The 27,257-nt window shown below is 38.2% G+C and overlaps 1 protein-coding gene across 9 annotated transcripts in view; it reads right to left on the reverse strand.

Moving 5' to 3' along the window:
* LOC120527927 (transcription factor COE3-like) overlaps positions 1-27,257 on the reverse strand; it is a 411,253-nt gene that overhangs the window by 338,991 nt on the left and 45,005 nt on the right. For all 9 annotated transcript variants that reach the window (XM_039751885.1, XM_039751890.1, XM_039751886.1 and 6 more), the window contains 2 exons: positions 26,000-26,063; positions 11,723-11,778 (listed from right to left, as the gene is read on the reverse strand). In XM_039751885.1, coding sequence (XP_039607819.1) covers positions 11,723-11,778; positions 26,000-26,063 — 120 coding nt within the window. The remainder of the gene's footprint in view (positions 1-11,722; positions 11,779-25,999; positions 26,064-27,257) is intronic.

Raw genomic sequence — 27,257 nt, forward strand, 5'->3', positions numbered from 1 at the left:
AGATCTGTGAATGTGTGTCTGCCTGCTGGTGGGATCCTCGTGTTACAGAGGAGTGCTGCACTTCAAAAGCCACATATGGTTCACAACTGCACTGAAAGATATAGGCTGGTCTCAAGACTTCCTGTACAGATAGGTTTACATATTTCAAAAGCACCTTATTTTCCAAAATCCCTGCTGTTTATATTAAATTGCATTGTAAAATATCTTAGCAATCAATTAATCTTAGATATAATGTGCGAATTAAATATGTGGTATCCCAAGCTACTTTGCAGTGTAAACATGACTGCAATAGACTGTGAAATATGCAAATTGATCTGTACTATAATATCGAAACAATCTTTACAACACCTGATTTCAAGGAAAAAATACTTAATCCAGCTTTTCAAGTTTCAATTTTCAGAATCCTCTTTGCTCATTTTAGTTGGCAGGAGTTAGGGCCTGTATCAGTTGCATCCTGAATAATACAGATTATGGACACAGATGGGCTGCCAGTCTATCATGGGGCACACTTACAGCAAGCAGGTCATATCCTGATATGCTTGTCTTTGGGATGATAATTTAGAGAAAGGCCAGATGACAATGGTGAAAACACGCAAAGGGTCCTTTACTATGCCCCTAGAACTTAAAGTTTTCAATTGGCAGCAATAAACAAGTATAAATTCCAATAAAACAGTACAAAGAAGACTAAATAAATAAAATATATTAAAACAAAACTACTGCTGTAAGTCTTAAATAACACAACAAAGACAAATACAGCCAAAACTAAAATCATTGAACAATAAAACCATAGTCACAGATGGTGCATAAAATACCTCTAATAAATACACGATCAGAAATGTGAGATGTGGTGGCAGAGATGAAGTTTTGGTTTAAGCTAAATATCTTCTGGACCAGATGAGTTCTAAGTCATCTTTTAAAAGAAAGAGTGAAGTCAGCATATCTAACACTTTAGTGAGATCATTCCAATAGAATTTTGGAACACAGGTTATTTCAGGGAGCGGTGAGATTTCAAATGAGAGCTGACCTATCAGGATCATATGTAGATTTCATTTTTTGGTTAATTTTTATTTTAATTTTACTCATTGTTTTCATTCTTTTTTTTTCACTCATGGATGACATCTCTAAACAAAGTACACAAACAGTTTAAAGTAAGATGGAATCAGAATATGGATTGCAATTGTAATAGTAGGTCGAGGTTGAATCCAGATGGACAGGAATCAAATAGACAAATGCCAGGATGTGAGACAAAGTCATGGATCAAGAAATGTAGCAAGTGAGTCAATAACCAGAATATTTCAGCAGCCTAAGCCAAATGCAAGGCAAAAATCAGCATAAAAAACAGACAAAAATCTTTAGCTAGAGATAGCCTTAATAATCTTCTTCTTTCGGCTGCTCCTGTTAGGGGTTAACACAGCAGATCACCTTTTTCCATATCTTTCTGTCCTCTGTATCTTGTTCTGTTACACTGATCACCTGCATGTCCTCTCTCACCAAATCCATAAACCTTCTCTTAGGCCTTCCTCTTTTCCTTTTCCCTGGCAGCTCTATCCTTAACATCTTTTTCCCAATATACCCAGAATCTCTTCTCTGCACATGACCAGACCAACGCAATATTGCCTCCCTGACTTTGTCTCCCAACCGTCCAACTTGAGCCGACCCTCTAATGTACTCATTTCTAATCCTATCCAACCTCGTCACCCCCAATGAAAATCATAACATTTTTTACTCTGCCATCTCCAGCTCTGTCTCCTGTTTTTTGGTCAGTGCCACCGTCTCCAACCCATATAATGCAAGTTTTTTTTTTTATTTAGTTTGTTTTTATTTATCCAAAACTGATGCATGTGACGGTAACCTTTATACGGTCCTGGTAATGTCATAATGTGTCCTGCCTACCAACAATATATCACAAACAGCAAAAAATGACGGCACCCATAACATGATCAAAAAAGGAACTGTGAAAAGATTATTTTGAAATTAACATCTTCAAAAACATTCTACATCAAAATAGAATGATCTTCACCTTGACCTTTATAACACCCAAAATTATTTTTTTATTGTTTTTGTGGCCAAGAAAAAGACTAAAAAATGTACAACAAAGTCCAGATCATGATCGATCTTGATCTCTTTTGGTTTACAGGATATCTTGTGTCTTATTTTTGATAACTCATTATATTGGACATTATTAAAGAAAGAAGGGTTGTATAAACTATATATACTTTATGCAAAATTAAAGGAAAGACTTCCTTAAACTTAAAGATAACTGCAAATACTCCAGGTCATGACACCTGGTATTAATTCTTTGCTTCCTTGACCACAACTGATAATTTTGTTCCCATAAGAAAGTTTTTCCTAATCAATCCCTGGTTGCCTGTCTTTCAATTGCAATTTGTGTTTGCATTCTAACCTCTAGCACTTCAGAAATAAAATAAATGAAACCATCAACAATAGATAGAGAGTGTAATAAAAACAAAGAGTGTTACATAGAATGCTACTGCTACAGTATGTAGTCACGAAAATGGCCAGATAAAGCATTCATTCACAGGATCAAGCACAGAATTATGAAAGCCACAGGAAACTAATGTGGCTACACAGAACTGTTGTCAGCCTTTGATAAAAGCATGGACAAGATATTTTTGGTGCCAGGAAAACATGGGAATTGGTGCATTTAAAAGATGTTATGGAGGTAGATGTAAACTTTTTCACATAATTAATGTGAATTGAAAAAGAAAGTCAAGAGTGAAAAATAATGTTAAGGGTTTTCAATAGCAGATGAAGGCATGATAGCATTGTCATTTATAGTGAATGAAAAGAAGTACACTTTATAAAGCTGGGATGACTTCTCTTTTGTTACAGTGCGTTTGTTAAAAATTGTGCTCTGTCCAGCCTTTGATTTCTTCAAGCAATAAGCCACCAATTTCTCGGACATATGCCTAGTTTTAGTGTTTAAAAAGCCAGAATAATTCTAATCTAGGGCTGCAGTGAGAACTTGACTTGACTTCTCACTACATTCATAATGGCTAAAATGGTATAACACCCCAGTTCTAATATCTAAGGCTGCAAATAGCATACCCTGGTGTGACCACTAGGGAGCACTGCAGCACCCCAAAAACAACCACAACAGACACAAGCCATGATTTAAATAAACGGTTTACCCTTACAACTACCTTGTATAAAGGCTACAAAAAGGGCATCAACAAACACAGCACAATTCTCCTTCTTCATTTCTCTTTCTCCCTCTCTGTCCTTCCACTCCTCCATGTGAGCTTTGTTCTGCTCTTAATTCCAACTCACCTGGATGAAGGTAAACGGCTCCTTTTGTTTTAGACTCAGGAATATTTCTGGTGCCAAGACATAGCACTTCTGGGTCAAGCGGAAGTTCCAAAAAGTAGTGATTACATATCCCCACCAAACCCCCTGGTGGTATCCACATAACCCAACAAGGCTGCTGTATTGGACTCCAGTTCCCAACATGCCTTGTTGGTGTCTGCACTGGTAGTGTCACCCATTGAGGCTGCCATCTACTGTGTCAGGGGAGCCAGTAGCCTCACCAGGTGTTGTCCTCCTGTCCTTCTATCCTACTGGCCTCCCAGATGTGTAAGGAATCAGAAACCATCCTGACTGGAATGCCAGCACATGCATGCTGTCCATCACACTGGTTAGGAACAGTATGTTGATGTATGATAAGCAATGGACACAGCCTTGAGGGTCTACTTTTATAACAGAAACTTTTCTGGTCCTAAAACTCTTGCCTGCCACTATGACTGAATTTGATGTGCTGAAGTTTAGTACAAGAGAAATCCAGGATGCTCTCCACCTTTGACAGTACAGTGCAGTGGTCAGCTGTAGCAACTGCTATGCTGAGGTCACAGAAGAGTTTAATGCCATATAACTGATTCCATTTTTGGCATCCGTCACTACTGGGAACTCTATTGTGTACCTTGCATACATCATCATGAATAAAGTCACTAGACTCAAAATATGTTTTGGCACAAAAAGGGAGCTGCAAAATCTTATCTCTTTCTGGGGAGATGGTGTTTAAAAGGGAAACTAAATTATAACTAAAAGAATTCCAATTAAGTGATCAAATTATTGCACCATTTCCAGAGCATTTTGTGAAGTCCCACATCCTCAAAGTGTCCTTTAGCTACAACCAATTACAACTGATCTCAACATTACAATTCTTCATGGAATCATTTTTAAAAGTCATGGCTTTTCTAGCATATTCAGACCTGTTTATTCTTGACATATGCATTGACTCTTGCTTTTAAAACTGCATGTATGTTGCTAGATTAGTAACTAGCAATAAAAGAGTTCTTTACAACTCCTGCTACATCTCCATGAATTTTTTATTTGATAGAATCCTTACGTTGTACCACAAGTATCTGCCTAGTATAAACATGCCATTCTGCAAAGGAAGATTAGTTGTACATTTAAAAATAAATGTAAAAATGGACAAAATATGCAATTTATAATCTTTACTGTTATTTAAGTTCTGACTAAACAAAGGCTAAGTTCCAAATATCATTAAATCATGTAGCCAGGTTGCTGCTAATCCAACTCAATTATTAATGACCTTCAAAAAAAGATCAAAGCTATAAACACTATCAACCTCCTCCTATTAATGTCATCACTTCTCCTCAATCAACTGATGATTCAATCAACCTTAATTTAAAGTCCGTGTTTTACAGTTTCACCTTTGTTATTACCATTATTATTACCAGTGTTAATGAGACATACATAATTATCACTGTTACTGCGTGTTTGACCGTCTCCAGCATCTAAATGAAGGGACATGTGAGGCAATGGAATGATCAACTTCTGTTGACTAGTCAAAACATTTAAACATGAAAAGAAGAACATTTCGATTATGGGATAAATCAGCAGAAATGTAAAGAACAATATAAAGAAAACTAAGTAGTACCAGACGACCAAAGTGCTGCCGTTCAGCAGTCGATACCTCAGCTCCACACCAGTGCCAGTCCTTAACTGGCCTGACCCCATTGACTCTCCAGTGGTTTCAACTCTTCCGGGGATGAGACTCCAGAGGGCTTTCCCCCATCCCCTTCATAATCCTGTGGGTGGCTGCAGAAGAGCCACTGCCACGTAGTTCAGAAAGGAGTCTTGTCTGCCATTTCGGAACTATGTGCAGTTTTTATGGTGTCTAGAATGCCAATCCTGCCACCAACCTCTAAGTGTTCCCTACAAGTAGGAGGATCGTTTGCAGGACAAACTACAGTGGAATAACACTAGGGTCATCCTCATCAGGATCCACGATCACTTGATCATCTACCAGTGACCAGAGCAGTCTGGTTTAAGGCCATTAGAAGTCTACCATCAACCGCATCCTGGTACTGAGGGTTCTCATCGAGCACAAACGCGAATATCAGCAGAGTTTCTTTGCAGCCTTTGTTGACTTTCGTAAAGCATTCAACTCAGTTGATTGAGCTGACCTGTGGGGCATCCTGAGACTCTGCAGGATCTATCCGAAGTTGCCTGATGAAATGGCCAGCCTATACACTGGTACTGTGAGTGCTGTGCAAAGTGGAGAACTTCTTTTTCCCAGTTAATTCTGGGGTTCATCAGGGATGTGTTCTTGCTCCTACCTTGTTCAACACTTACATGGATTAGATGTTTAACCCTTTAATAGTCAAATACAATTCTGAGACATTCTACCTGTAGAAGCTGGGGTTTATAAATAGTAGACAAGAGAATGAGTACAATGGTATAGGCTTTTACAGCAACACAAAAGAGCTTCTAGTGGAGTTCATGAACAGCAAATCTTCCTTGACCTGAGTCTACATCAAAGGAAATGGAAGTTTAGCTGATCCAAGTATATGTGTACGTGGAGGTAATATTGAACAAAAATCTGGATTGGGCTGAAAACACAAAAATAATTAACAAAAGGGCCATCATTGTCTGTGGTAATTCTGTACATTTTCTAGCAGTCTGTGGTTGCAAGTGTACCTTTCAGTTCAGTGGTGCATGGGGGTACTAGCATATAAACAGTTACCTTGGAAGAGCAGCTCTGTCCTGGGCAGTACCCTTGACACTGTGTTGGCTATAGGGGGGAATAAGAAATTGTCTAAGCTGCTGGCTATCATGGAAAATCACTTTCTGCATGACACCCTGGCTAACGTCAAAGCTGATTCTACTGCAGTGATCCAGGGAATGTTAGTGGTCATCTTTTCTCTCACTATGCCCATGTGAGTTTTTGTTTTCATCTCAGAAATGAGCATATTAGACAAACTGGTGATCATGCCCTGAGATGGACTGAAGACCTGTCCAAAGCTTGTTCCTCACTCCAGGCTCCCTGTATCCCTGAAATGGACAGAACAAATGTAAAGAAAGAATGCAGGTGTAGGCTGCTAAACTTTCATTGCTTGACTGAGCCTTGCGGCATCAGGTGCCCTGAACAATCATCTACATATTGTGAGGACCAGCAAACAGGCTGTGATGGAATAGAAAGTTTGGCTTTAATGGTACCTGTCATTAGGTTCAGGATCAATCTCTCCTTTCATAATGGCAAAGGTGGACTTTGAAAAATGTTTCTGTCATTTACTCTCTTCCTCTGTGTGCCTCTGTCAAGGGTGTCAGCAGTGAAACGTTAAGAAACTGAAAACTAGTCGGTCTGACATATGATGTGAAGGAGAATTTCTCTCATCAGTGGAGGTGTTAAAGCACGGTAAAGTCACAAGTACAATAGTCAGCCTTGAATCTTCCATTGCTATAAGGAGTGTGTACCATGGGCAATATCTGGAAAACTACTGCTAACATTGTATTAAATTTACTAAACATATCACTAGCTTTTAAAAATAAAAACAATCAGGCAATGCCTTCAAAATAGTTACTTAAAATAAAATGTGCTCTGCATGCATTTGATTTCTCCGCATTGCAACAGGTGTCTTCAGATTTAAATTGCTGTTCCGGGCAGATGGTTGCCATTCAGTTGCTGTCTAATATTTTCTCTTAATGAGAAATTATCAGAGAATATTGCCCCCAAACTTTCTAACAGGTGGTCCACTGTGACAGCTTGTTCTACATCTGTGGGTCACAGGATGGGCATGCAGCCTGCCAAATTGCCACCTTGACTAGCATTTAAATACATATTGGGCAGGCTGCTATGACAGGTGTTGCGTTTGCAGAGCAGTTTGACCGAGGCGGGCAGCTCTCTTTTCGCAGCAGTCACTCCCCTCCCTCATCCCCCTCCCCACACTCGTGTGCACAACATTGTGATTGATCCCCAGCTCTGCAAAACAGAAGGGCCCCTATCGATTTCAATGGGCTAACAGACCCGAGTGTGTTATAATACAATATACTGATATCTCTCTATTCGGCCTGTCAGCGAAGCCTGCTTGAGATTGGAACAGATGGAAAACAATAAAAGATTGAATGGGAATGGTTAGGAGTAAATTGAAAACTATTAGGGTTTCACAGAGCCCATGACACAGGCTTTTATAAAGAAATATGACCTTTCTCAAATACACTTATATAGAGACAGATTTAAGGAGGGGGGTAAGGAAAAAAAAAAAAACTGGGACAATCATTTCTGCTTTTCCAAGAGTGTGCGACTTTGTTGCATGTTCCCTTATATACAGTACATAAATGGTGTGAAAACTGGAGTATTCAGGACAGCATGACTAATCATAGATACCTGGACATATATTCAAAAAAATGTACCTTATGTAAAAGCCTTCATAATTTAGGAAATGCATTAAGTTGGGAATCATCTCCTTGTTTATGATTGTTTTACAAAGCAGTAGTGTTTTAAAATAACATCCTTTCCACTGATTGCTAGAAGATAGTGCTCAGTCGAAAAAGTTGTTATTTTTAAATTACACAATGATTTACATACCCTGTGTCTCTTAGAAAAAGAAGAAAGAACAATATACAGTAAAAGCTAATATTTGTGGAAGATACTGTCACCTCATGAAAGGTCTTTGCATTTAAATCTCACATTTAGTTGTTGTCTGTGTGGAGTTTCGATGTTCTACCCATGTCTACCATGTTCTCTATTCCAAAGACATGTATGCCATATTAATTGTTAATTCATAAATCACCTTATGTATGCTAGTGGGCACCCAGTATTGCCAGGGTTAACTCTGGCCATCGTGACCCCTTGTTTGGATTTTGGGAAATGTAATGCTATGTTTGTATTCTTTGGTTTTATTATAGTTTTAGAGTAGGTGGTCAAGAGAAAATAAAAAAACAAAACTTTTTTTTATTTACTTATTTGTCTGACACCATTAATTAAGGTAGCTTACAACATTTGGGATACAACTGGTAACATCTCTTTTGCCTTTTTTTCCAGTTAGAGCACAGGCAGGCAGGTCAAGTGACACAAAGTGTCAGCAGTGAGATCTAAACCCACAATCTCAGGGTCTGAAGTTCATAGCCTTAACCACTACACCTCACTGTCTGCATGGGATTTAGTAATATTTAATACAAAAACAACAAAATACAGCTCCAAGATATGGGCATGATTTTAAGCAAAGGGAAACTAAATTGTTAACTGCAAACATTCATCTTAACAAACTGTAGCCTATAAAAATGTAAGGCAAAAACCAATGGAGTGGTAAACTGAAGGGCGGAAAATTCAGCCATTATAGTATGGGGAAAATACAAAAACTGGGATTAGATTATTTTGGTCAGAGAGAGCAGAATGAGTTAAAATGTAGCTTGTAAAACGATTTGAGGATCGTTACTATTTTAGGAGATCTATGCAGGTTCAATAAATGTGTTTTATTTTACTGCACATGTGGAGGGATGGATAAAGAGCAATATTATATCATTAATACTGAATATCTTTCTGTATATTATTAAAATAAGAGAATCAAATTTACATTCAATTCCAAAGCACCTAGAGGTTTACCCCTGAATATTAGGTGAGGGCAAGGGGCGGCACGGTGGCGCAGTGGTAGCACTACTGCCTCGCAGTTAGGAGACCTGGGTTCGCTTCCCGGGTCCTCCCTGCGTGGAGTTTGCATGTTGTCTGCGTGGGTTTCCTCCCACAATCCAAAGACATGCAGGTTAGGTGGATTGGCGATTCTAAATTGGCCCTAGTGTGTGCTTGGTATGTGGGTGTGTTTGTGTGTGTCCTGTGGTGGGTTGGCACCCTGCCCAGGATTGGTTCCTGCCCTGTGGGATTGGCTCCAGCAGACCCCCGTGACCATGTGTTTGGATTCAGCAGGTTGGAAAATGGATGGATGGATATTAGGGGAGGTCATTTCTCCATTTCCTCACTGTCAACTTTGCTGAATTCACTTTGTCACAAGTTTGAAGAAATCATGGAAATGTTTGAGAACTTCGCTTAAACTCTGAAATGCTTTGAAGTGTGGTCAATGGAGAAGGAGGAACCAAATTCGTTTTGAGTGGATTATAATGATGCAATGGTCTTTTAAGTTAAGGTAAGAGAGCTGGGAGAGCATCTACCAACTATGTGGGACCGATTTTTGTGGCCAAAAATGACACGTGAGCTGTGAGGCAGAAGTTCTAACCACTGTGCCATTGTGCTTCTCCAAGATAAAATAAACAAATTAAACATCACAACAGTGACAACAGAAGCAGGAAACATGAATTCACTAAAGTTTAACTCCATAAATTCAACAGCAAGTACTCACCTCTCAGAAACCTAGAAGTACATTTTGCTTTTCTTTTGTTTTCCCTGACACTTTTGCTTGCTCACTGACATGGGATTCTTTACTCCTTCCTATTTGCATCAACTGCACGGCTCTCTGGGTAATACTATTAAAGAGGTAGGCTCAGTATTATACACTGGACACATATAAGTCCATACCAAAATATATTACCTTTAAGACCCAAAAATGCGACACATCTCCGGTTTCCTTCTGTGTGCATGGTTTGTGTTTTTGCTAATTTTTTAAAGCAGTTCTTATTAAATCCATACTGGGAGAAGAATTTCATCCAATATATTGATTGATCCAGCAAGCACCATGTGGCATGAGAAATAAAAAAGTTAATCTAAGCCAGCCTCAAGGCAGATTTTCAGAAAAAACATTTGTCAGACAAGGTCACTGGCAAACCAAGCAAATTCACTGCAAAAAATGCTTTGTCAAATTTTGCCGATTAATACCACTGCCTGCTACCACATCTAACAAACTATCTGACCATTCATTGTGCTTTTGTCTACTTGCAGAACTCAGGAAGATCACTCAAGATCAGCCCCAGAATTACTCGTGGATTTTGAGAAGGCCAGTTTTCTGGTTCCACTCCATTCTCTGAGTTATACAGAAATGTAAAGTAGCATGTGGACAGTGTTTGTCCTCTGCTAAAGGCATCAGGATGCCAGCATGATGCCAGCTATCCATTGCTAGGTTCGTCTGCTATAGCATCCTTTATTGCTTCCCCTTGGTCAACTCTGTTTGCCCACATTGGCTTTGAGGAGCTCTCACTACCAGTGTGATTTTTTTCTCACAGTCACTGTTTGTAAAGTTTATTTTACAATGACATATTGTTAGTCTACAAAATTTCATTCCTTAGTTATTTTAGCTTTTTATCATCTCCAATGATAATCCCACAATGCATTAAAGTCACCCTTGATGTCTGTTTTATACTTTAGGTTGGAGGATGGATGCTAAAAAATGCTTTAGTTAAGGTCAAGTATCTATATATATATAAAAGTCAATGTATGTGATTGTGTGTGTGTATGTATGTTCCAGCATCACTTCCGCTGGAGGGATTTTCATGAAACTTGGTACACATGTTTCTCATTGGTTGACTAAAGACGGCCTTTTACTTGAATTATTTAAAATTTAAAATTGGGGGTTAGTGTGTTCAGGCATGCCCATTGGGTGAGTATCCCCTACCCTAACCCACCCCCTTCTGGGTACGGTGGAGAGTGATCTTGCGGTCATATATGCATGTTATCATCCAGTTGACACTCAGAATGACCACCAGAGGGTGAACTGGAGGTGACTGCCAGCATTCTTTATTTTTGAGCAGCACCGCGCCCCTGTTGCTTTTGAAGTTAAATAGAGTTGGCCGGTTCCAAGCGTCAACTGGATGATAACATACATTAAAGACTGCAAGACAAGCATACTAGTGAATCTTCATTGTTTGTTAATTTATTTTTATTTTTAAAGTTGTGTTTTTTTTTTAATTATATTTTTCTCAAACAATTAAAAAAAAAAAACACTTTATTTTCAAATTACTGAAATGAGGTCAAGGATGACTGTTAGTTTGTAAAGTTACTTTGTGAAAATATCAAACGTCAGAGGAGACTCTATTTTAAACTTCTGCTCTGGGTGAGAGTGAGAATGGCAGCAAAGTAAACATGGTGAGCCAGTCTTTATTTTCATCAGCAATACAGTATACTGTATTTCAGGATAAAGGTTTGTAGAGGTAATTAATGGTTCATAAATATTATCTTACTTTACCTTTTGATTGGGTGATTTTGGCCTTCCCTTTAACAGTCCTCATAAGAAAAGAGACAAATCATTTGGTTCCCATCTTACACCTTTTCCCAGATAATCTTTATCTCCTTTCTTATGTTTAAACTGCTTACAGAAAGGAGATCATCTCACTCTGAAATGTGTGTCTACAAGCGTTTTGCACTATGTACACCAGTCTCTTCAAGATTATGTCTAAGGTATCATCTCTTAATTATGAACATGTAGTGCAAGCTGCTTCCATTATTTTGAACTTAGCGTCTTTGATTAGCAGTGGGATAGCACAGATCACTGAATGAGAATGAATTGACACTTACCTGCTTTGTCATGGAGTCTATCAAGCGTACAAATAAATCTTGTTCTGTTCTGATACCTGTGCAGAGAAAAAGCAATTCACATGTTAATAACCAGTATTCTGTACCAACTGTTCAATTAAAGGGAAACATCAACTTGAAGTAATTAAATAACATTACTCTGAGGATGCTCATCAAATCCAGGAAGAACAAATCCAAGCATGCTGTTCAATGCATAGCCCCACAAACTCATAACTTCTTTGACACTATGTACTTAGTTAATTAGTGATGACTAAAATGATTCACGTGAAACTGAATTTACAGCAAAACTCAGTGTTTTGTTCATTTCTGTTTACTGTTTGTAACTATTTGTGTATGCAATTACCTATTTTATGCTCTACAGTCCAGTCTTTATTGTTGTCCTCAGGTTTACAGCAGGAAAATAAAAGAAATGTTCTCAGGTTGTTACTAGGTGAAATTCTGTTGAATTTCAGATTACAAGATTTACCAATTGGGCAGTGCTTATGTCTTTTCAGCTACATGTTGCTGAGTATGATTTTCAGTTCAGTGTGTAGAGGTCATACATTCTGTCTCTGGCCCTGTGATCGGCTGGTACTTCCTTCCTTAAAAGTCTAATGCTTCCAACATAGATTGTGGTTTGCTAAGATCTCATGAAGGAAAAAAAATAGATTGAGGAAACAGAGAGATAGATATTTAGATACACTGACAATTTTTAGTTTGCATAGTTTATGGTTACTTTTTTAATTCATGTTATTATTTGTAGTGGTTTAAACAAAATTATTTTAACACTGTCATATTTTGTAAACTGCAGCATATTGAAGCATCCACAAAACAAAATGTAGATCCATAATAAAACAAGGCCAAAACAGATGAAGAAAATTGTCAGCTGGTAAATATCATCCTTGTTTGAATAGCCATGTTATCACTACCTGACCTGCCAACTGATAGAAATGCCTACCTGCATAGAGTACTCACTCACACTGGGCCAATTTGTAATGAAAATGTAATGCTGTTGGAAGAAGAATTGAAATATTCAATCAAGCTAATGCCTGAGATCAAATGATTAAAGAAATGAATCAAATCAAACAATCATCTAAGTGCATCAAATCAAATAATGAATGAAGTACATCAAAAATACAAAAAGATATATTCACAAACTGAACAAGGCTCATTTACAAAGGCATACTCTTGCACAGTACAGAAAAGTACAGAGTATTGGATTAAAAAACATGGGACTGATTTTCAATAACTAAAACACATGATAAATAATTATTTGAAAAAGGTTTTAATAATATAAAATAAAAAAAATCTCTTGATTCTGATGATTTCATGAAAATAATCTATTAAACTTGACTGAGAGCTATTGTGATAAAAACTGCTGCTGAGCAAACCTGAAGGATCTATCTATCTATCTATCTATCTATCTATCTATCTATCTATCTATCTATCTATCTATCTATCTATCTATCTATCTATCTATCTGTTATATAGTGCCTTTATTATCTATCTATCTATCTATCTATGTGTAGTATGTAAACTTTTAGTGTAGTATCAAAGTATCAAGGTTGTGAATCCAGGTTAAGGGTACACATGTAAAAGGCTGAAGGTATGATATAGTCCAAGAACGGCGCTTGGGGTTGGCAATTGGGGTGACTGCCCCCGCTTTTGAGGTCCGTGTGTTCCATTTGAGCAGATTTGTCAATTTATATTCTCCAGTATAGATCAACCATGTTTCAAGACAGGCTTTGTAGTCTGGCAATCCTATCTATAGAAAAAGACTTTGCATCCAGATCAGACTATGAAGATGTCATCAACAACTTTTGGAATTGGAAGGCAAGAAAAGTGGATTTTCGTCTCTGAACCTGGAAACCAGTAAGAGATTTCATAATGATACCTTCTATGTTAACTTCACACGTCCTGTCAAAACACTGAAACTCATATTTAATTTGTAGGCCATAAACATGTCCGAATATTAATGCACAAAAACATGTATGGCCAATGATAATGGGCTGACAGGACATCAACGTGAGTTATGGCTATGACATTTTGCGTATCGAGACTCAGAGTATACTTGCAATTTGCGTACTTTTCTAGAAGAGGCCCTGCTAATTTCCGCATTACACCGCATCGCATTTCGCACTGCTGTGGTATTGTCATGAATTATGAATTGTACTTTTTTTAACAGATTATATCATTATATTTTGATAATGTCTGCGTGTTGTCTTGCAAAAATGTAGCTGAATACTGTAATGAGAAAATCCGGTGTATGTTAACAGAATTTTTATTAAATTCACAAGCAAGTTTATACAGTTCACACATACTGGTAACAGCGTTTGACGTAACTGGCCCCGCGTGGAGTTGGTCAGCCCTAGTTCCCGCACCCCCCTAAGGCCGCCTGTGATATAGTCTCTAACCTATCTTCTGCTTCTGACTCTACAGAAGAGAAGATCTTGCTTAAACAACAGTGATATCCCCTCCGCCGCAGTAGTGGCTGTTCTCCTTCCTACAGCACGACATAAAAGAGGACTACAACAGTAATTGAGTGTCACTGGAAATACCAACTTAACCCTTCAAAACAGTGCATGCTTACCTAAAGAAGACGGAACATCTTTGGTTTTAGTTTGTTTCTTTTCATTTTTACCATCTTGCCTTGGACAATTAATCAGGGTTTTATCCGACTGGCAGTCTAGGCCTGCTCATTTACTTTTTATTATTAAGTTACAATGTGTATATAGCATCAATAGATTTAAACTATGCTCTTTTTCCTGGCAAAAGTACAAAGTAGGATCCTTTCCCATCCCTGATACCTTGATTGAATTAAAAAAGTGCTGGCAGTTTTGTATTTTTCATTTGTCTTATTCTTTACGGGTCATCCAAACCAGAAACAAAATGCAGAAAAGATATTAAATGTAGAATTAAAACTTGAATTTTAGTTTTTAAACAAACACAAATGTTAAATGGATAATCAGAATGCTGAAATGAACAAAATTATTATTATTTTTTGGCCTTACTGGGCATAACTAAACAGATTACCCTATCACCTTCAAACCCATCTCCAAAACATCATAAAAGATGCGTCACCCCCTTAAGTATATAACTCTCTTCCGACAGCCATTACCCAGGCTCATCTCCCAGCCTTGAAATCTGTGGGCTGTGGGGTGAAGTGGTTCTTACCTAGGGTTCAGTCCCAAAGAAATCCCAAAACTTGTTATGTTATATAAAAAGTCCTGGACTATCTTGCACACCATCATTTTCTGAAACATCAGCTACCAAGGACTACTTCTGTACTGCCTGCCATTAAAAATAAGCATTCGGAAGCTTCCATGTCCTGCCTTGCAGATATTTATTGGGGGAGATGGAGTTAACGTTCTGTTTTATCCCCAAATGGCCTCTCTTAAGGGAATGAATTCCCAAGACAGCTTCTGGGAAATCAGCCATCTGTCATAGGAATCTGAGCCTATCATGAGATTCTTCAGCTGAATTCTTCAAAGCTCCTCCTCTTTTGTTATAATAATGCTCAAAGGGAAACTATTTCTGCGTCATACTTTTCTTGTGCAAAGCAAGCCTTTGCTGATAACCTCTACTTTGTATGCAGTGAAATAAAAAAGTACTCCTAACTGCTTTTGGTTTCCTTTCCTTCTCCACTGGCTCTCCAATGCTGGGAACTCTTTGCTAGCTTGGTACTTACAAAATATAATACTTGGTTGAATTCTGCAGGTGGGGGTTGAATTCTGTTTTGTTAAGTTCAATTGATTTGTATCGAAAGTTATTTTCTTCCAATAAAATAAAAAAAGAAAACACAAAAATCTGTAAGTTTCTAATCTGCTTAATCCAGACCAGGTTCATGGGGGGGTGCTGAAATCTCAGATACCATAGGGCATAAGGCAACAATCCTGGACAAGATGCCAGTCCATTTCAGGGCAGCCACACATACACCAAACACACACTAGGGTCAATTTACCATTACCAGTTCACCTAACCTGCACATCTTTGAACAGCGGAAGGAAACCGGAGCACCGGGAGGAAACTCATGAAGATACAGGAAGGACATGTAAATCCCACTGTGGGAGGGCCTGGGACACAAACCTGGGTATTCGTAGTGCAGGGCAGCAGCGCTACCACTATGCCATCTCAAAAGAGAATCAGTAGGCATAAAAAACATCATGTTTGGGAAATTGATGAAGCCACTGGAGTTTGCCTACTTTCCTGTGGTCAAGACCCTCCAAAATATGCACCCATTCTTTCTCCAGTAATATCTTCTAACACAACATCCCTAATAGTTCACCATCTGTCTTCAGTCTCACCAGACTGTACTGGCTAGAAGTGACCATTTATTGCTTACCGTGGGTAAGACACCACAAGGAGGACATGGGATACTGTAAAAAATTGTATCCCTTTTTGGTTACAGGGCATCTGACAGCCCTGGTTTTTCTGTTTCTAAAGGGAAAAATACCCAAACTGATTCTGGGTTTTCCTCCTGTCCTCCCCATATGGCAGAGATTTAATATTCAGCTCCTGGAACAGCTGACTGCCATCTAGTGGAATGGAGGAGTAGTGAGAGCTCCATTAATTTCCTCCACAGTACTTCCTTAAAGTTGTGCCTTCGCAGAACAGCCGCTCTGTGGGTTTATTAAAAATGCAATATAATGTACGAGTGCGGGCATTTTATAGATCAGGCTTAGATCAAATTCATTTTTTTTATATTGAAACCTTCAATCTGCTGTTCTAAAAATCATTGATAACATTATTTTGCTTTCTGACATTTCCCACAGAGTAATTATTTCTGAAGGCCGAGGGAGATTTTTCTACAGAAAGTGACACATTCTCAGAAACCTGCTGGTGACCTTAAAGAAAAAAATGGTGGCCCAGTGGAAGACTGATGTAAGTGTAGGATCCGAAATCATTTCTTCCATGATGAAAAGCATATCTGATTGCCTTATTTTTCTTAGTTAGGTTCAAAGGAGAGCTAAATCAATAAAGATGTGTTAATATGTTTCATGTAACACTATCCTGCAAGGTTTTCTAGAGAGAACTGCATTCCTGCAATAGGATATGTCAGGATATTTTATGTAATCCTATTAATATGCAATTATTTAAGGAATGGGCTCGCATAAAATTGTTGAAAGAAATTATTTTACGGTAGGTAATAATAGGAGGATACCATTGATTATTACATTTAAATCACAAATCTTCATGAAAAACAAAAGCAGTTGCTATAACAACAGTGCTACAGCCCAAAATCCCAGGTGTGTTATTGTGAAGACAGCAATCCGATTGGACCTCAGGGGGCTGAATTAAAGTAGTGCTGTTTTTATCGAGAGTACGACCAGCGAGTGTATGAACCAACATGCGCCCCTTCTATGGAAGCAGCTTTAGCAAAGGGCACTGAAGAGACCAGCCGGTAGGAACATATGCTGGGGCACCTCTTCTCCTTGGCATATTGCTCATCAGCTGAATCCATGTGCTAAAAATCCCTGCCATGTTCCAATGTGGCATTAATTGAATACGGAGCATAACAGGAGATTGCCCCAGTATTTCTGCAGAGTCAGAATAATAGCAAAACAGCTCACACATTTCTAAAAATGGTGAGTTTATTTTCTGAAACAAAGAACTAAGGGAAGAGTAGATGAAGAAAACACAAAAAATAAAAAATAAAATGAAGAGCCCTTTGTCCCAATGAATCTGACTTTGCAGGTCTTGGTTTCTGTCTGGTGGTGTGGCCAACGTACTTTTCAAAAGTACCATCATATGCTCATCTTTCTCCCGTCCCACCTCTGTCACTAGAATGAAGGATGTAAATCTGTGGGCACATTTATTTCTTCTACTGCAGCTACAAGAAATGCCACCAAAACGACACACCTACAGGATACCTGTGATCTGTTGTTGTCCTAATGTCACTACTATCTGTCAAAGAGGTTTCCTATCATTTATTTTCTCTGATCACTGAACATATAAACATTTATAAATAAATACATGCATTATTTTATGACAAATAACAACAGCCTGAACTTGAAACTAAAAAGATATTTGATTGGTTATAACTTAGAATACTTAATCTGCATATTCAATGTATACTAGGGGCATGAAAAGCAATCCCAGGACTGTCCTTGCAGAGATGACATTTAAACATTCTGCTCTTCTTCTTAACAGATTAGTAATTATTATGAGATAGGTTAGATGTAAAAAAAAATTGACTTTGACTTCCTCATACTCCTTTAGGGTTTTTAAGCATGTGGATTTCAGTTTGGATTATAATTCATTTTAAAATGTATTTACAGTAGTTCAATTATTTTTGTGTTGGGTAATGATGCCATTTTGTTTAGCATTGGTGCCGCCATCTTACAGAGTGGTTACTACAGCATTGCTAAGGATTGGTGCCCAGAGGTTGAAACCTGTAATGTCAACCAGTATGGCATGCTGCATTTCCTACTACTTTAAAACTTTGCGTTCGAATTTCTTATATTTCCTAGTAATAGAACTTTAGCTACAACTTCTTACTTCAATTAAAGGTTTTGTTTTTCATTTTGAAAACAGTGCTTTTTGATCTTCTGGTATCGACCCGTGCATGGTTAGTTTGACTGCGTTTCATCTCCTGGCCCCTTTCTATTTACTGTATACCTGCACTCTCCCAGTTATGGCAGAACATTAATAAAAGTGTTCTATGATTCAACTATCAGTCTGAGAGTGGAGCTTATTTCTTCCATACTGCGTATTCTCACTTTACTGTCATCTGTCTTTAGTTACATACTGTGATCAATCTTGCCTTGTAATTGTATTACTCTAGATGAAACAAAGACTGTTTTACTGAGCAGGGTTTTACAAACAAAAAGAATTGTCATTCCAAGCCTCTTACACACCCAAAACCGAGGACAGCAGCAGGCTTAATCTGAAGGATGTTTGTTCCCAATCGCCTATGTTAAATCTTTCATCATTTTTGGTTGTTGATCACACAGAAAAAAACTTTAAACAGCATTGCAATTTGACTGAAACGTTTACACGTGTCTTCATATTTTCTCAAAGATATTCTGCTCAATATTTTTATTCTGCCTAGATTTGTGTTTAGGCCAGCAACACACATTTTATCATAACATCATCCTTCATCATTTTCACAGTAACCGGCAATGTCAGTCTATACAAATACGGTCAATTTCTGAGATACTGCCCTGGTATTGTTTTTCTTGGCCTATCTACTATCGTGACACCAGTTCACTTCTTATTAAATCTAGAGTATGTCACAGAAGATCACAAAGGTCAATTATCATATTCATGGAACATCTATTGGGGTCATGTTTGTTACAGTGGACATATCTGTAAAAGGGTTAAAGCTATCAGCTTTGTACTTCCACCCTACTACGGTAGATGAATTAATAGAAGTATGTAAAGCTGCAGGAGTCCACTGCCTCTCCAACACTGTGACACACATTACAAGAAAAATGAGACTAAATTTAAGGAATGCTACTAACACTAATCTCAAAAACTTCACTGTAAATTGTTTATTTAATGAAAAGTACAAATAATTCAAAGGCAATGCAGTATGCCTTGTAGAAGTGTGAGGAGAACTACTGAGTCAGCATGTACAGTAATAATAATATGTTTAGAGCTGTCTATATAATAATTTCACAGCCTACCACACATATAAAGCTTTAATCCAAGAACTTTGCTGCATTCTGCACACACTTATCATAGTACTGTATAGACCGTGTATACAGTAGTGTCCATGGGGTGGCGTGACTGTGGACACTTCTTAGGTGCTGTTATGTGCACATTTGGCTTTCTATGTAAACCAACAATCAAAGTATAAATATGTCCCAGCTAAGTAATTTAGTCAATTAGGAATATGACAACATTAGCAAATTTGGCTTGCAAACAACTATAGACTCCAGCCTCAACGGCTTAGTGCTTCATAATGAATGTTTCTATTAAAATTCTTATAACATATTTTACAGGAGGCATTTTGGCCTACTGGTTAAAGTCCTTGCTACTACTGATTCTGTCCCCACCACTCACTCTTTCTGTTTCTCATCACCACTCACTCCATTCATAGAAACAAATACTCTGATCTGTAAATGGTTTGTGACCTAAAGTAAGTGATTTATCAAAATTATTTGTCGTATTCATCATCATTTTATTTGTTTCAAATCCTGTTGCATTAGAAATGGACTGTAAAGCTCTGTGAGCATACATGGCCGCCGTCCACAATCCACACAAACCTCCTATTCAGATTAATTTATCAGTGCAATCACACCAACTACACTCTTAGTGTTCCACAGATCATTTAAACTTTAACAATGTGTTAGTGGCCTGAGGGGATTCTAGGAAAATATCAAAATGGAGATTTCAATTCAGATTTAAGTTTGTTTTGTGGATAGGAGCCTTACACACATTCTGTACAATAGAAATCTTTCGTATCATAATATACAGTAACTTTTTTCTGTTAATATAGACACTGGAGGTGCAACCTTGCAGGACACAAGTATATAATCGTGAAGGAATCATTTATCCTGTCACCTCTTTTATACATTCCTAGTTTTATGAGCAGGAGATACTAATCTGAGGTGTTCTTACAAAACCATTCTTTGCCAACTCCAACTGGTTTTGATGGTTTCGAGAAGGATGGGACCTGAATGGCATAAATTGTAGAATGTGTGGCCAGATCTGGATTATGCCTCGCTTTTACAACAAACCATAAGTGCACAATGTTGGTGTATCAAAGAGAAGAGATTACGGCTTCAGGTTGTTAGAACTGTCTGCGGTTTTACATCAGCATTGTTTTAAAAGCGTGGTGTCTTTTTGTTTTAAGAAGTTTATTTAGGAAAAAATAAACAAAATAATTATAAATTGAAAATAGGCAAAGCTTGTTTCTACATTAAATAATAAAATGACAGTTATAAACAAGAAGTTTCATCTGCTAACCCCTTTATCATTTTAAATGTATTCTGAATTTTTGCTTTTTTCAGCGAGAAAATTACAATTGATCTTTCCTTTAAGATGAACAATTACACAGCCATTCCTTGAAATAATTATAATACTTTTTATTTAGCTTACCCTATTCTTGAGATCTGAGATACAGTAGACTGGTAGTCTGTCCAGGGTTTGTTCCTGCCTTACACCCTATGTTAACTGGAATAGGATCCAGTTCCCCTGTAGCCCTGGTCTGGATTATATGGGTTAGAAAATGACATGACGTGACGTTGCTGAGATGGAGAACACATGCTCCTCATCTATGCCTGAATACTGGAAGAACATGCAATCCAAACAAAACACTCCATTCCTAAGCCCAAATGAAGGGCTGGGGAGGCTTTAATAAAAACTGAAATACGAGTTGGCAGCCTCATGCTGTGTTCACGAGTTATGAGACAGACAAGAAATATGACTTTCAAAATAGGAAATTTCAGTGAACGCCCTTTGAAGTGGTAGTTCCCAGAGAGACAATTCAAAGGAAACAATTAGTTGAGTCATGTTGTGACACTGATCTCGCACCTTGTTTTTTTTTTTACACATTTTTTTTGCTTTTCATTTTCATGAAGAAAATAAGGCTTAGCTTATTTATTTTATGGGCAGAACTACCCAGCAAATCAAAAAGAAGCCTCTGATCTGAAATTCACACGAACACCACTGCCATGCATTGGTTGAGTTTTTTTGACTTACATCTTCTTAACATTATTTCCTTTTTTTTAATAAGCACAGCTATCTTGTTTTGTTTTCACCTGACATGGCCATGTTGTCTACCATTGTCATCTTGGTTGCCATCACATGGCTCTTGTTGTGTTATGCATGACGTCATCACCCCCAACGATATTTAGGTGGGCAGCACACAATCCCAGGTGTCCTATCTTTGAGATAGATAAAAAAATCTACAATGAAATAACGTATGATTCTTTTTTGCTCAGGGAGTATTTGTCTTTAATTATCACTTATATTTTGGGCTTTGAAGTTTGGTTCTTCTAATAATAAACCCAGGACTTTTTTTCTGACTATTCTTAAGGGTTTTTTTTACATTTATAATTTTCTTTGCTCCTTATCAAATTACCTGTTTATTTGTTCTTTGGACAGAACATTTTTATATATGGCGCTAACAATAATAACATGACAAGGTGATTACAAGTGATAACTCCAAAAACCTCCATAATCTAAAATGGGTAGAGAATGAAATTTTTACTTTGTATGCCATATAATGGGAAATAAGAAAAAACATGGTTGTCGCTTGCCATTTGAAACCTGTAGCTTCTATTTTTGTAAGTCAATTTGGATAAAGGTATCTGCTAAACCAATAACTATAATGAAATTTGTAGGTTCACTTGTGTAAAAATTACACTTGACTTTTTATGAGATTCTGTGATATGATTGGTAATATCGGTTATTTTATTTTTCCTCCAATTAGGAGGTGAAACGGTGCCAATAGCTAAAGTTCTATTGAGGTTTAATTTATATGTAACTCAGAGTGCACCGATATGGGAGGCAAAAATAAGGTCTTCAAATTTAGAGAATGAAATGTTAAATTGTCAATGTGTATAACCTTAGTGTTATGTTGCTGTTGTTTTTGTAATGCTTTTATGTTTAATAATTATTTTTGCTCTTTATATGTTGTGAAATAAATAACTTTTATGGGGTTATGTTTACCCCATATATAAAAAGATACATGCTCTGAACCTGTAGCATACTGTTAATATGGACTTGCTTTATTTTTGCCACAATTCGAAAAAGTAAACTATATATTGTTGCCAGGGTAAAAAAGTTTTTAATAAAATCAGCCTTCCATCCATCTATTCTTTGTTTGCATAATACAGGGTGTGGACAGCATTTAATACATAGTAGGAGCCAACTTTGGGTGGGGTGCCAGTCCATCAACGAACTCACTTTTCCCCACTGGGCCAATTTTGAGTAACTCTTTGCTTTAACACACATCTTTAAGATACAGGAAAAAAGCCAGCGTACACAAAGAAGGATCTAGGAGTATGGAGGGAGGATGTGCAAGCTACACACAAAAGGAAAGGAGGCTTGGAAGAAATGTGGTCATGTAGCACGTTCAGGAAACAAACATCTCGTCTATGGAGATGGAACTGTAATGCAGTGTGCAACATTGCTGCCTCACACCACTTTTGTATGGAGTTTGCATGTTCTCCCTTTGTTCATGTAGGCTTTCTTCTATTGTCCAAAGACATGCTGTTAGGTTGATTGATAGCTGAACTGGCCTGCTTTAAGTGAACGAAGGCTTGTGACCATGTGGGCCTTCTCTGTAGTGGTATTCTGAGCAGAGAGAGCGCTACTGCTCACCGATTGCTACATGAAGAAGGTACAGTTTTCAGACAGTCCTATGAAACATAAATTCAAAAATATATAAATTAAAAAATAAAAACTCCCTCCTTGTGTATATTTGTGCTTGAGGCCTGTAGAGATCATTTTTGTTTGCCAATCAAATTTTTAAAAGAAACCGGACCATGGGACAAAATTGTGTTTTTAGAAAGTAAAAATACAGTGCCCTCCATAATGTTTTGCAGTTTTCACCTCTGCTCCACAATTTAAAATTACCAATCAAACAATTCAGATGTGATTATAGTGCACATTGCAGACCTTCATTTAAGGGTATTTGCATATATTTTGGTCGCACCATGTAGAAAAGACATTTTCTATACATGGTCCCCCCATTCATGACTGAATTATTTGATTTGTAATTTTAAACTGTGGAGCAGAGGGGTTGGTCAGGTCAGGTCAGGATGAGGAGCATGCACTGGTGCAGCACTTTGCCGTACCCACCACACCACGAAACAGCTCAGGATCCCAGTTGGCAACCCCCACAAGCAGACACACAGTCCAGTCCCACTCTGCCACAGCCAGGTGTTACATGGGTGTCCCCTGGGCCTGGTCCAGCTGCTCAGGTCCTCAACAATGAGAATCTTGCGAGCCGGATCACCCTTGGGGAATCGTGCCACATGGCCGCAGTGCTGTAACTGACGCTCCCTCACAATGCAAGTAATGTGCCTCATTCGGGACTCCATGAGCAGCCACTCATTCAGCACAAAGTCAAAGCAGCAGTCCCCAAGGATTCTCTGAAGAAACACAATACAGAAAGAGTCCAGTCTTCATCTCAGGTCACTGGATAGCATCCATGTCTTGTAACCATATAGCAAGACAGGAAGCAACAGAACTCTTAAGATTTGGACCCTCGTCCTTTTGAATAGATATCAGGAGCACCACACACCCCTTTCCAGTGACCTCATGACCCCCATTCTCACACAATCCCTTTACGGACTTCATAGGAAGAGTCACCAGTCATTTTAAAAAGCGTGAGTCGGTTGTGAAAGGAAAAAATGGAAAAAAGAGAGGTGGGAAAAATGGAGGAATGAGAAAAAGAACGAGATAAAGAAAAGAAGACGGAGGTTAAAGGGAGCGAGGAAGCAGGCGGTGCGTGCGTGTGGTGAGCGCGCGATTGAGCGCTCGAGGGCAGCTGTGAGGAAGCTGGGTGTTAGGCTGACACCCAGGTGTTTGAGCGGATGTTGCTCCCGCTGAGCGACCATGTAGCGGGAGTTCCCAGAAGAAAGCGATGAGCCGCAGAAGGCCGTGGAAAGGCAGCGGTAGTCGGGAGGCTTGGTGGTGGAGTCCCCAATGTGTGCGTCCTGGCCATTGGGGTAATCAAGTCTCGGGGACTGGGATGAGAGCCAAACCGAAGCCAGGGATCGGGAGGTCTCCAGTCTCGAGTGTGTAGAGGGCAGCTGCAGAGAGCGTCTTGCCTGCTGCTAAGCCCAAACGGGATAAGTAGGTGAGACGCTAACGGAAACGTTACACCGGATTTGTTGTTTTAAAGACTGCTTCCATGAGAAGATTTTACCTCTCATTTTAAAGGATTGTTTTTTCTATTGTTTTAACCTCCACGTTTTCATTTTATGGATTATTTATTTAATGAAGAACTTTTGAACTGCACTATTTATTTGAACACCTGTTTTGATGGACAGTTTTAAATAAAAGCACTATTGCACTTTTCGCACCACCCCTTGCTCAATTGTTTATTTGCCTCCATTGACTAGCTCACTCGGTTTCATTATCGACGGTGTTGGGTTCAAGTGCTTCCAAACATCAAAGGGAGTGTGAAGCCAGAACCCACATCGTCACAGGGGTCAGAAATAAAAAATGTAAGTAACTGAACACAGCATGTCTTTGGGCACCAGATACGCACTGTAGGTATGAGTATGTGAGGAGTAGTCACCCCTGCGCTTTCACGGAGGTATAAAAAAACAGGGTATGTTTTCATGGTGCACATTGGGTGTATTTATATGAACAATGTTGGAATGTTGCTGGCATTGATCAGGTGTATCCTTTAATGGCAAAGGTGTGCTTACTTGTAAAAAGTAGAAATGTCTTGGAAGTGTTTCACTTGAGGGTGAATTGAGCTTAATGTGACAGCCTCCATAGTCGCTAGACGTCAATAAAAAGTGGCATTTGTGGCACGAGATGAAAGGAGTTATATAGATTAGAAATCCACTAACAGTTAATTACGAAGAAGACATCAGCATCCCTTTACCTGAAGCTGAATACCAGTAATAGTTCTTGTCTCAACCATTTCAAGAAACTCTGGGAATGCACTGTGGAGCAACTTGAAGTGTACCCATTACAATGGTCACCACTTATCTGGTGTGTGATTACGTACAACTTACTAAATGTGTTACTGTGCTAACTGGGAATAGTAGTAAGAGAAGTAGTAGTAGTACTGACTAACATTCAACACATCTCCACACTCTGACAGATTGATATCAAAGATGGTATTTTTAGCATCTGGTGATTTTACACATGAAAAGAATTATGAAATAGTGTCCCTAGTGTGTGCTTGGTGTGTGGGTGGGTGGATGTGTGTGTCTGCACCCTGCAGTAGGCTGGCGCCCTGCCCGGGGTTTGTTTCCTGCCTTGCACCCTGTGTTGGCTGGGATTGGCTCTAGCAGACCTGTAGGGTATAGCGGGTTGGATAATGGCTGGATTCCTTCCATGCTGCTAAGCAGAGTCCATAGCATAGGCCTGACATGTCGAATGATTTCAAAACACTGTTTAGACAAAACAGAGTAAAATGACTTTGAAATAAATATTGTTAATGCTGAACAACCTCATTTTATTCTTATGCAGCTGAATCACACAAAGTGAAAGATTAATACAGGGGTTGATGAAGTGTACCCATCTGAACGGATGTGTTCATCAATGAAATAAATAAATAAGTACAGATTTTGTTCTTTTTTATATAAAAGGGAGGTCATGACAACATTATGTTTCATATCGTTTATGTGATAAAATTCTTACCATTACTGTAGAGAAGCTGTAACCTATAGTGTATCCCATTATTGGTCTTTTCCCCATTGTATTCCTGAGAAAAAAAGAGAATAAATTAAATGTGTTATTTATGTAAATTATCCAGACATGAACTGCATTTTCCTGTAATTTCCTTAAATCAAGCCATAATAACATCACTTCACTTGTCAAACTATCAAGGGTTCAAACAATCCAGGGTTTCACTCTAAAGGAAATGATGACATTGTGTTAAGGCCAAAGTCATGATTCTAGCTTGTTTTGGATTTTTCTTTGCAGTCCATTTTCTATGTTTTTACACACAAATTTATGCATATATTACTAAGCCATTTAATCCAATTTTAGGGGCACAGTAGTGCACAGACTAATGTACTGCAGTTCCATTGTAACTTAAGTTGGATCCATCAGTGAATGGGATACCAGCACATTGCTAGGCTTTAAACATACAAGGGAATGAAAAAAGGAAAAGTAGCTATAAAAATACAGCTGGTAGCTTCCATAAAGGTGCAAATTGTGCCTCATGGGTTATACCAACATTAAACATGTCTCTTTCATAATTCACCACAAGAGGTCCAAAAAAAACATAGTCAAATGTGGTTGCTGAGACACAGGCCACATAACCATCCAGCATTAAATCTTAATTCTGGAATATCTGCTTTATCATGCTAATAAAAAGCTTTGGTGTCAGTTAATCACATTGGCTTAAACGTCAATATATTTTGTAGAAAATGTTATGGTGGGATTAAATCTCACTATCAAGTCCCTGGGCTAAAAATCATCTCAATACTTTTAATTAAACAATCGTTTTATAAGCGGCTCACTCCAGGTTATCTCTAATTGTAACTAAGTCTAAAACAGTGTAACAATGTTGATTTCTTAGATTCAAACAGATTCTTCTGATAGTCAGCAACTGAGTAAAAATATGACACATTTCTATCTATCTATCTATCTATCTATCTATCTATCTATCTATCTATCTATCTATCTATCTGTCTGTTTTAAGGAGGTAACCAGCTGCCAAATGGTTGTCACCTTTAGGATGACACAGACCATGTCACCAAGTTCTGCAGTAGACTGAAAGAGATAAACACTGATACTAAGAAAAAATGTCCTGCAGATGCTACTCTGAGAAGACACAAAGGCCACTAGGGAACAATTTCCTACATGTGTGCTGTGTGCTCCAGAAGGGCATTAGGCAGAGGAATGAGCATAGAGAGAGGCAAAGAGAAATAGATAGATAGATAGATAGATA

The sequence above is a fragment of the Polypterus senegalus genome, chromosome 4 (genome assembly GCF_016835505.1).
Source record: "Polypterus senegalus isolate Bchr_013 chromosome 4, ASM1683550v1, whole genome shotgun sequence".
Taxonomy (NCBI): Eukaryota; Metazoa; Chordata; class Cladistia; order Polypteriformes; family Polypteridae; genus Polypterus; species Polypterus senegalus.